The sequence below is a fragment of the Dipodomys ordii genome, unplaced genomic scaffold (genome assembly GCF_000151885.1).
Source record: "Dipodomys ordii isolate 6190 unplaced genomic scaffold, Dord_2.0 Scaffold57, whole genome shotgun sequence".
NCBI classification, from domain to species: Eukaryota; Metazoa; Chordata; class Mammalia; order Rodentia; family Heteromyidae; genus Dipodomys; species Dipodomys ordii.
In genome coordinates, this window is record NW_012267273.1 from 13,475,479 (window position 1) to 13,487,835 (window position 12,357).

At 35.2% G+C, this 12,357-nt stretch overlaps 1 protein-coding gene across 7 annotated transcripts in view; it reads left to right on the plus strand.

Moving 5' to 3' along the window:
• Positions 1 to 12,357, plus strand: part of Dcaf6 (DDB1 and CUL4 associated factor 6) — a 118,796-nt gene that overhangs the window by 28,113 nt on the left and 78,326 nt on the right. For 6 of the 7 annotated variants that reach the window (XM_013021811.1, XM_013021814.1, XM_013021818.1 and 3 more), the window contains exons 3-5: positions 2,029 to 2,121; positions 3,415 to 3,600; positions 11,357 to 11,470. In XM_013021811.1, coding sequence (XP_012877265.1) covers positions 2,029 to 2,121; positions 3,415 to 3,600; positions 11,357 to 11,470 — 393 coding nt within the window. The remainder of the gene's footprint in view (positions 1 to 2,028; positions 2,122 to 3,414; positions 3,601 to 11,356; positions 11,471 to 12,357) is intronic. The other variant, XM_013021817.1, reaches the window with a different exon arrangement.

A 12,357-nucleotide genomic window follows, 5' to 3' on the forward strand; every position in this document is an offset into this window, starting at 1 on the left:
CCCAGTTAGAATGGCTATAATCAAGAACTCTAATAACAACAGATGCTGGAAGGGATGTGGACAGAAGGGAACCCTACTGCATTGCTGGTAGGAGTGTAAACTTGTTCAGCCACTTTGGAAAGCAGTATGGAGGTTCCTCAAAAGACTCTACATAGAGCTCCCCTATGACCCAGCAATCCCACTTTTGGGCATTTACCCAAAATGTTCACAAACAAGACCATACTAAAGCTACCAGCACAACTATGTTTATTGCAGCATTATTTACCATATGGAACCAACCAAGATATGGAACCAACCCAGATGCCCCTCAGTAAATGAATGGATCAAGAAAATGTGGCATATATGCATCAGAAAGAATGACATTGCCCCATTTGTTAGGAAATGGAAAAACTTGGAGAAAATTATATTAAGTGAAATAAGCCAGGCCCAAAGAAACATAGGTCCCATGGTTTCCCTTATTTGCAATAACTAGTATATGTCTGAGACAAGCAGAAAAGGCCAGATAAGTTGATGTGAGGCAAGATGAACCCCAAGATAAGGACTAAAATGTTTTTTCTTTCTTGCTATTGTTTCTAACATATTTATAAGATGATTTCTTTGTTGCTGTGTATGTCTCCTCCCCCCTGCCCCCACGGTATAACCCGTTTTCCTTGTATTTGATGTTGGTATAATTTGTGGAGGGGAAAGGAAAAAACAAATTGTTGAAATGGTGATACAGGTGGACCCATTGCAACAATGAGATGTACAAGACATTATGGCGAAAAATGAACTTTACAACTTTGGTGTGTGGGGGGGGGGAGGGGACAAAGGGGGATGTAACAATGCTTGATAAGAAATGTACTCATTACCTTGCTCATGTACTTGTAACCCCTCTGTATGTTTTTTTCACAATATAAATAAATAAATAGGTTTTCTGGAGGTTTTTTTTGTTTTTGTTTTTGTCATTAGTGGGGCTTGAAATCTGGGCCTGGGCACTGTGCCATTTCCAGTTTTCTGAGTGGTTTATTGGAGATAAGAGTGTAATGGACTTTCCTGCCCAGGCTGGTTTTGAACCACAATTCTCAGATCTCTGCCTGCTGAATAGCTAGGATTACAGGTGGACCTACCAACAACCGGTTGGTTTTTTTTTTGTGTGTGTGTGTTTTTTTTTTTTTTTTTAGTGTGAAACTGCTGTACAGATGGATTACAATTACATGGGCAAGATAACCAGCTGGTTTGTTTTTGTTTTTGTTTTTTTTTAAATAATCATATGTGCTCTTTCCAAATGTTTAGCAGTGCATCAGTTGTACTTCATGTTTTCCTGCCTCAACAGTTTTTCACTGAAGTCTTTAAATCCTTGGCTTCTGTAAACTAAGACTCCCTGTGTTCACTTATTGATCTTTGTGGTTAGTGTCTTGTCCTCCTCAGACTACAGATTTTTTTGGTTATACTGAGATTTGAATTCAGAGCCTAACATTTCCTAGGCAGGTGCTCTCATCTTTTTTTCTTTGCACTGGTAATTTTTGAGATATAATCTTGCTTTCTGCTCAGGAATACATGTGGAGACACATGCAACTATATTCAGCATCTTTTCCTTTGAGATGGAGTCTCACAGACTCTTCTGCCCAGATTGGCCTGGAACCTTGATCCTCCTAATCAGTCTCCTACATAGTTCAATTAAAAGATATATACCACTGGGTTGATTTATATATTTGAGAAGGAATCTCACAAACATTTCTACCTGGGCTGGCCTTGAACCTCTATCCTCCCATTCTCAGCCTCCTAAATAGCTAAGATTGCAGGTATGAACCACTGACACCCAGCTTCAACTTCTGCTTAATGTTATGATGGAGTGGTGATTTCCTTCTGGAACTTAGAACTGAAGTATGTTTTTTTTTAAATGAGTAACTCTTAAACCCTTTCTATCATAAACATAATCATAATCTTTCTTATCATTAATGATATGAATTGTGTAGCATCAGGTAAGTGAAAGATAATATATTTTCTTTTATATACCATCTGCTGATATTTCTTTTTTACTTTTTTTAGGTTAATACAATCTGTTGGAATGACACAGGGGAATATATTTTATCTGGCTCAGATGACACCAAGTTAGTAATTAGTAATCCTTACAGCAGAAAGGTAAAGTGGTTTAAATATCTATAATCTGGGGCTGAGAAGGTGGCTCATTGGTAGAGTGCTTGCCTTGCGTGCATGAGGCCCTGGGTTCAACTCCTCAGCACCACATAAGCAGGAAAAAAAAGCCGGAAGTGGTGCTATGGCTCAAGTGGTAGCGTGCTAGCCTTGAGCTGAAGAGCTGAGGGACAGCACCTAGGCCCAGAGTTCAGGCCCCACAACAGGACCCAAAATAAAATAAAATAAATAAATAAATATAATTTAATGAGAAAAAAATCAAGAAGCTAGAAAAGTAGTAGCTGAAAAATATCATGGGATGGGCATTTATAATATATATCTTGTTTAAAGTTAATTTTCAATTTAGAAGTTATATAAATATAATTAACTGGAAGTAGTACTGTGACTTAAGTGGTAGAGTGCTAGCCTTCAGCATGAAGATGCTCAAAGATGACACCTAGGCCCTGAGTTCAAACACCAGGATGGGGTTGTGTGTGTGTGTGTGTGTGTTATACAAATCTATGTATATATATGGAATTGGATGTTGAAATTTCTGATGTAGCCTTATTTTTACTATGTCATTATTTTGATTTTTGAGTTATTTAAGATGAATTTTGTTTCTCCGTCCTAAAAGAGAATAAGTTAATCACTTAGTATTATATATAGCCAGTTTCAAAAATCAGTCTAAATAATTCCACCTTCCTTTTATTTGTGGTACTAGACTTAGCCTTGAACTTGCTAGGCTATACTAATCTACCACTTGAACATATTCTCAGCTACAGTTCTTTCTTATACTAAGATTTTATGAATGAGTAAAATATGCATTGTGTGTGTGTGTATGTGTGTGTGTATCTGTACAAGTACGTGTGTGTGCATACACTACTCCTGGGCCTTGAACTCAGGGCCTCATATACTCACTCTACTTTTTTGTTCATGACTGATACTATATCACTTGAGCCATGCCTTCACTGCTGACTTTGGTGGTTAATTGGAGATGAGTCTCATAGATTTGTTTGCCCATGTTGAATCCTCACATCTCAGCATTCTGAGCTTAGCTAGGATTATAGGCATGAATCACCAATGTTTGACAGTATTTGCCTTTTATACTTATTTCAGTTGATGGTAATTATTTCAACTCAGGACAATTTTTTTTGTAAACTTCTGTTTTTTTCCTAACAATAATAGTTTAAATTATACTTTTGTTGAAATAAGAATATTAAAGAGCATTTGCTTCTGATTATATATTAAATATGTATGTTTCTTCATAGGAAAAATAAATTACCACGAACTGTCTCTATTTAGGTTTTGACAACAATTCGTTCGGGACATCGAGCAAATATATTTAGTGCAAAATTCTTACCATGTACAAATGATAAGCAGATTATATCCTGCTCTGGAGATGGAGTGATATTTTATACTAATGTTGAACAAGATGTAGAAACTAACAGACAGTGTCAATTTACGTGCCATTATGGAACTACCTATGAGGTAGGATATTATGATTATTATATATGTGAAAGGTGTAGTATATATATGTAAATGTATACATGTGCATATATATACATGTTTGTGTACATGAACCCATACATAGAAATTATTGGCAGACTATTTCAGCAAAACGTTTGAAAAAATTCATCTTCATAGATTTGTGAATAAGATGTATTAGTATTATAAGTTGGATTTGTAACATATTTTTAACTATGTGATTTTGTAGTAATTTTTGCCCTCTGAAACACTTTTATCTCATTGCCTTGCATAAAGTCATTGCTAACATCTTTAGTACATAAGTTTGTTTTCTGTTGCTAATAACACAATACCACAGACTGGGTAAAGGGTAATTTTTTTGGTGTAGAATTGCCATTTGAACTTGTGGTTTTGTGCTTACTAGACAAACTATCATTTGAGCCATGCCCTAGGTCTTTGGTAAATTAAGGAAAATGAATTTATTTTGACTCATGGTTGTAGTACGCAAGATGGAGGGGCTGCATCTAAGGATGGCCAACTTCTTTGGCAAAGTTCTGAGATAGTGCCACATCACATGTCAAGAGATAGCCTCTACAAGCATGTGTGCATGTGTGCACATGTGTGTATGTGCTAGGGTCTCTTCTTTTTCTTATAAAGCCAGCAGAATTTAATCAGGGAGGGTGTACCCTAAAACTTTTTTCAATCCTAATTATACCTCTCAGAGCCCTGCCTGTATTCTTAATATTTCAGAATGTGAATTAATTCTTAACATACCAAGCCTTTGGGACATACACTCAAACCATATCCTGGGATTACAAGCACAGAAAACCACACCTACCATCTTTTACATTGAGACAGAATCTAGTAGAATTTCTGCTTAGAGTCACCTAGAATTGTAATCTTTTTTTTTTTTTATTTTGCCAATCCTGGGGCTTGAACTCTTTTGGTTCAAGGCTAGCAGTCTACCACTTGACCCATAGAGCCATTTCTGGCTTTTTCTGTTTATGCGGTACTGAGGAATTGAACCGGGCTTCATGCATACTAGGCAAACACTCTACCACTAAGCTACATTCTTAACACCTGGAGTTGTAATCTTACTAATCTCAGCTTCCACATAATTTCAGATGACAACTATATGCCACTGGTACCTAGTTCTCAACACTGTTCTTTTTTGCTTTTGTTTTCTTATTTTTTTCTCTAGTTTTTGTACCAAGCTTCTTTTGCTGAACAAATGCTTATATTTGTAAAAGTCATCTATGTTGTGCACAAGTAGAAGTCTCTTTTTTTTGGCAGGGGTTGGGCTTCTACTGGGCTTGAGCTCAGGGCCAGGGCCCTATCTTCTACTACTTGAGCCACAGCTGCACTTCTTCCAGCTTTTTGGTAGCTAATTGAAGGTAAGAGTCTCATGAATTTTCCTGCCTGGGCTGGCTTCGAAATGTGATTCTCAGACCTTAGCCCACTGAGTAGCTAGGATTATAGGTGTGAGCCACTAATGCCTAGCATAATTTACCCATTTTTATTGTTGTATAGTGTTCTATTGCATAGATATATACTACAGTTGCTTTACCAACTATATTGTTGATGAAAAATTGAAGATTTAATTTTCCAGTTTAGAAAACATTCCTTTGCATACAGAACTACACATATTTTTAGGGAGTATAAATTAGAATAAGAGTTATTTGGGCCTGGTACCTGTGGCTCACGCCTATAATCCTAGCTACTCAGGAGGCTGAGATCTGAGGATCACTGTTCAAAACCATCCGGGGCAGGAAAGTCCGTAAGACTCTTATCTCCAATAAACCACTAGAAAACCGGAAGTGGTGCTGTGGCTCAAGTGGTAGAGCACTAGCTTTGAGCTGAAGAGCTCAGGGACAGCGCCCAGGCCCAGAGTTCAAGCCCCACAACCGATTTTTTAAAAAATTGTTTTAGCAATAATGCCAAATAGTTGGGAAACTATGTGATACTAACTATATTGTCACCAACAACATATAAAAGTTTGTATTGCAGCTCATCTTTGCTAATAACGTCTTACTTTTTTTTTTAGAAGATACAGATTATCATTTTAATGTGGTTTCAACTTGCTGAATTTCATTGATGATACTGCTTAGATTGAGTATCTGCTCATATATTTATTGGTTATTTGGATATATTCTTGTGAAGTATATATTTTGATCTCTTGCCTATTTTTAATTAGATTACCGATCCTATTTATTTTATTCTTTTCTTTTTTCTTTTGGGGGGGTCCAGTTGTGGGGCCTGAACTCTGGGCCTGGGTGCTGTCACCTCAGCTCTTCAGCTCAAGGCTAGCACTCTACCACTTGAGCCACAGCACCACTTCCGGCTTTTTTTCTTTTTTCTTATTTTTTTTCTTTTTTTTTTTTATGCCTCAGGCATGCAAGGCAAGTGCTCTACCACTGAGCCACCTTCCCAGCCCCTTATTTTATTATTTTCTATTTATGACAGTTTCCTATATCTCTTGTTTTACTTTGTGGTAATATCTTCACTCTCTTGAGTTTAGTCTTTTGATTAAAAGAACTACTTAATATTTTTGTAAGCTGGTTTTTTCTTTATGATTAGTCACTTTGCAACCTATTTTATTCCAAAGTTGGGAATATATTTTTTTGTTTTCTCTTTTGGAGATTATATTGCTTTTTTTCCCCAGTATTTAGATCTGCATTCCATCCGGGTTTGATTTTTGTTATAGTTTGGCATAGTTGTCCTTTTTTTCCCCCAGATGACATAATGCTCATGTGTTGAAGGCTGTAAATTCAGAGGTGACTGGATCATGAGAATATCTTACTTGATTAATCTGTTAGTGAATTCATAACAGTACATAAATTAGATATGAGGTGGAGCCTGGGTGGAGGAAACAGGCTAGCATCTGAGAGGCCTATTTAACTGTGTGTGTGTGTGTGTGTGTGTGTGTGTGTGTGTGTGTGTGTGTGCGCGCGCGCTTGTGTGTGTTTGAGGTGTGTTTTTGGTGTTTGTCTGAGCTTGGCTTTCAACTGAACATCTTTTGAATGCTGGGATTACAGATAATTTGTAGCCATATCTTGCCTAAAGGATGTGTCTTCTTATTTTCCTACCTCTCCTTTCTCCCAACTTTTCTCCACTGTCTTTGAGGCAATTTCCTATTCTTCTGGAGATCAGAAGTGGAATTACTGAGTCCATATGGTAACTCCGTTTTACATTTATTGTGGAACTTTCACATTGTTTCTCTAGCAGCCTGTAACATTTTTTCTTTCCCACTAACAGTGCAGGAAGGAATCCATTTCCTCACCAACATTTGTTAATATCAGGTATTTTTTTGTTGAATATCCTAACAGGTTTGAAATAATGTCTCATTTTGATTTTGATTTACTCAAACTTTGATATTAAACATTGCATCTACTTATTGGTCTCATATATATGTGTATTTATGTATAAATATATGTATGTATGTGCCTCCTTATCTATATGAGTATAATATGTAAATAATATATAATATATAACATATTTAAGAATATTTTTATATGTAATATTTTATATGAACATTCATGATATATTAATATTAAGAAACAATATATTAATATAGTAATATGATAAATATATAATTAATATGTGTATAACATACACGCATGCATAATATACATATATTATGTATATGTGTATATAATGTGTATATATTGTACATATATTTATAACTATGCTGTATATATGTGTTATGTATATATATTTATATAATTTTTTTGTGAAATGTCCATCTCAAGTTCTTTGATGCCCATCCCTTCAAATTGGTGCTAATGATTGAACATAGAGCCTTTCTTATATACTGGGAAAGTGATATACCACCAAGCTATATCTGCAGCCTGCTATTTGCCTTGTCTGTGTGTGTGTGTGTGTGTGTGTGTGTATGCGTGTGTATGCGTGCATGTGTGTATGTGTGCATGTGGGTTGCTTCTTGGTCTTGAACTTAGAGCCAGCCTGAGTGCTGTCCCTGAGCATTTTTGTTTAAAGCTAGCAGTCTACCACTTGAGCCATATGTCCACTTCCGGATTTTATGGCACTTAATTGGAAATCATACTTTCCTGCCTGGGCTGGCTTGGAACCATGATCCTCAGATCTTAGACTCCTAATTAGCTAGGATTATAGGCATGAGCCACAGTCCCATGGCTTGCCTTTTTTTTTCTTTTTTCCTTTATTTTTTGGCTGGTTCTGGGGCTTCAACTTGGTTTGGACGTTGTCCCTGAAGCTCTTTGTGCTTAAGGCTCTACTACTTGAACCAGAGCAACACTTCTGGCTTCTTTTGTGTAGTTTATTGAAGATAAGAGTCTCACAGACTTTCTTACCCAGTCTAGCTTTGAACTATGATCCTCGTATTTCAGCCTCCTGAATAGCTAGGATTGCAGGCATGAACCTCCATTGCCCACCACCATTTTTTAATTGCATTTTTTTTGTTTTCCACTTACAGAAGTTTATTGTATATTCCTTTGTCAAATGTATGATTTGTGAATATTTTCACCTGTTCCATAGGTTGCCTTTTTATTTTGTTGATTTTTATGTTTGGTATAATCCTATTTGTCAATATTTTTCTTTTGTTATTTGTAACATTTGTTACATTCGTTATATACATTATAGCTAAGAAATTATTGCCATATCCTATGTTAGGAAAGTTTTTCCTATGTTTTCTTCTAGGAATATTATAGTTGGAGGTGTTATGCTTAGGTCTTCATTGCAATGTAAGGAATGAAAAGGTCCAACTTTATGCTTTTATATATGGAAAGCCAGGTTTTCCTACAATATTTGCTCATTACACTGTTTTTCCCAATGGTATATTATTGGGAATTTTGTTGAAGATTATTTGATCATGAGTGTGTACATTTTATGTGTTATCCTACCCTTTTATAATTTGTTTTTATTAGTTACATTTTTTTGAGATTCCACATATACGTGAAATCATTCAGTATTTGTTTGTGTTTTGCTTATTTCCTTAGCATAAGCTTCACCCACTCATCTGTGTTGTCACAAATGGCAGGATTTCCTTTTTCTTTTTAGACTGAATAATATCCCCTTATGAGTTTATGTTCATATATGCGCATACAGAGGAGGCACATTTCTTTATCCAGTCATTCATCAATGGACAGGGTATTTCCATTTATTAGCTGCTGTGACTAGTGCTCCTATGAGCATGTGTGCAAAGATTTTTTTGAGATAATTTATTTCCTATATAAGTCAGATCCTATAATACTTGGACTTTTTGAAAATTCTCCTTATTGTTTTGCTGTACCAGTTTACATTTCTACTGATAATGCATAATGGTTTCCTTCTAGGTGTAGTGGCTTAGGACTGTCATCCCAGTATTTGGAGGCTGAGGTAGGAGGACCTCTAGTTCTATTTGAGGCCAGCCTACACTTTGGTTGTTGTCTTTTTCTTCTATTATTGGAGCTCTTTTGACTGGGCATTTTATAGTTTTCTTTTTCAAGGTTAAAATCTTGTTATTCATTGTTGATTGCAAAATTATCATATATATATATATATATATATGTCAGTTGTGGGGCTTGAACTCTGGGCTTGGGCACTGTCCCTCAGCTCTTCAGCTCAATGTGAGCACTCTACCACTTGAACTACAGCACCACTTCTGGTTTTTTGGTGGTTTATTGGAGATAGAAGTCTCATGGTCTTTCCTGCCTGGGCTGGCTTTGAACCGCGATCCTCAGATCTCAGCCTCCTGAGTAGCTAGGATTACAGGTGTGAGCCACCGATGCCCGGCTTTGCAAAATTGTTCTATACAAAGAATAGGCTATACTATAGTTAGATTTAGCCTAAGAGTGTAGATCTATCATTATATCTATATATCTGACGTATATACAACACACATTTATTCTCATGCAGCATTATTATAAAAATTCCGGAAGTCAGGAGTCTGAAATGAGTCTTAAAAGGGTTGGCAGATATATGTGCCTTCAGGTTTTACCTTGCCAGCTTCTAGATTCCCTTATGTATTTCTTGAATCAAGGCATCCATCTCCAAGTCAGCCATTTAGCATTTTCAAATCTTTGTTTGTATCTCAACTTTTCCATTATTTGTCATCTTCTCTACTTTTTCTTGACTACCCCCTTCCAGTCATAAAGACTCATATTTATATTGGACCAATGTGGATAATTGAGTGTAATCTCACCATGTAAAGATCCTTACTTAATCACATTCAGAAAGTCTCTTAGCAATGCAAAGTGTTAGTAGTATATAGTCATAGGTTCCAGGAATTAGGATGCGAACATGTCTGAGGCACCACTATAATAGAAAAATAAAGGTTTCCTAAATAAAATGTTAAAGTAAGATATGCATATAGGCTGTAATACTACCTACAACCTGTATCTATACAAAATCACATGTACTCAGAACCAAGAACAACATCCCTAACAGCCCTTTGTGTATAACAGAGGTTCAAAGTAATGACTGTTTAATCTCTTTCAACAGCAGACGTTATTTTGCCAATTTTTAGAAACTATATTATGGAAATACTATAAATAAATAGAGATTCATGTCCTTTTTATTTCTGGCTTCATTTTCACATTAGATTTATTTATGTTGCTGAAGCTGGTATAGTTTGGTTATTGCTATACTCATCTCATATTGTAAGAAGTTTTTTTGTTTCAGTATTTGGCTCATCCAGTGCCACTATGAACATTCTAATATATGTATCTAGATGATGTATGCAGGTGTTTATTTTATTGAAAAGGCATACGTCTAAACTAGTGGATACTAACATATTATTTTCTATGTAATTGCACCTTTGTATACTCCCATTGACAATACGTTTCTGCTTCTCCATGTATTCATCAATAATATGTTTCTTTCATCTTGGCCATTCCAATGATATTTAGTACTATTTCCTTATGTGTTAATTTGCATTTTTAAAATAATTAATGAATTATATCACTTTGGAGCATATACAATATTTTTTAAACATAGGAACATGTTTTCCACTGTTTGAGTACATAAAACCATATATGAAAATATTAAATACCCAAAGACAGAGGAAGAGAACTTTTGGAGACAGAGGTCACAAGAGAACATTAACTGATTGTCTTAAAATCCCTGAATTAGAAGTGGTTACAGAACCATTTAAAATATGCTAATTCTTTAAAAATGTTTTATTGTGGAAAAGTGTATGTAACATTGATTTAAACATTTTTGAGTGTACAATTCTGTAACATTAAATAAATGTATGTTGTGATGTAACTGTTACCACCATTTAAAATTCTTTTTGAGAAGTGCATTTATTCATTTAAATCATTTCAGCAGCCTTTTAAAAAAGATAAGAGAAGAAAATTTTATCATATATTTGTAATATAGGATAAATTTACTTATAGAAAATATAAAAAAATTGGGGGTGAGGGTTTAGCTCAGCGGAAGGGCGCCTGCCCGGCGTGCGCAAGGCCCTGGGTTCGGTCCTCAGCCCTGGAAAAAAATATATATATAAAAAATTGATATTAAGTAGTTTGAATAATTATATCTAGGGTATAATCTTTCTTGTCAAAGTTGTTAATATTTTTGAAGAGTTGTTCATATTTTTGAAGAGTTTTCTATCTGAAGTTGTAGTAATTATAATAATATTGTTCTGGTGTCTGTCTACTTGTATTACACTGTTTTAAATCATGGTGTAGATAAGTCATAGATAATTCAAAATAATGGTTTTGTTGCCTTCACATTAATCATTTTATGAAATATTAGTAGTGTGTTTCAGAGCCACCTGTTTGAATATTTGTAATGTCACCTGTACTTTTGCTTTTATCTTCAGGTTATGACTGTACCAAATGACCCTTACACCTTTCTCTCATGTGGGGAAGATGGAACTGTTAGGTGGTTTGACACACGCATTAAAACTAGCTGTACAAAAGAAGACTGCAAAGATGTAAGAATCTAATTTTATATAAATGATACAGAAAAGTTATAGTTGTAACTAAATTTGGATAGTAATTTATTTGGAGCTAATAAGATTTACTCTTAAATTTTGTTTTACTGATATTTTCAATTATAATTTTTTTGGTGTCAGTACTGGAGTTTGAACTCAAGGCCAGGGTATTCTCCCTTAGTTCTTTTCCCCCTGAAAATGGTAGTTCTAGCACTTTCAGCCACACTTCTATTTTGAGATTTTTGGTGGTTAATTTGAGATAAAATTCTCAGACTTTCCTGCCAAACCTTGATCCTCTGATGTCAGCCTATTTCGTTGTTAGGATTATAGCCATGAGCCACCAGGTCTGATTAATAGTTAGTAATTATCTTCTGCTATATACATTATAATACTGGCCATAGGAAAGGTAGATTGTACTGTCTTGCCTATCAAATGCACTAACAGTAATGGCATTTCTAGTACAGTTAATGAGACAGTAACTTGTTCCATACATTGGATAAGAGTTTTTACATTTCTGAAGATGTTTATTACATGAATATGATTATTAGGCACTCTATATTAATATATGAAATTTAGCTTATTTTAAAAAGGGTTTAGTTAAAATTGTGGAAATATAAGTTTCTTGAATTATTTTTGTAGCATCATTTTTTTCTCCCCATCTTGAGCTTGAACTGAGGATCAGGGCACTCACTGTCCTTGAGCCTCTCTATGCCCAAGGCTACCACTTGAACCACAGTGCCACTTTTGGCCTTTTTTGTTTATGTGGTACTGAGGAATTGAACCCAGGGCTTTTTATTTTTTTTTATTGTGGAATACTGTACAGAGGGGTTACAAATACATGAGCAAGATAATGAGTACATTTCTTATCAAGCATTGTAGCTTCCTCC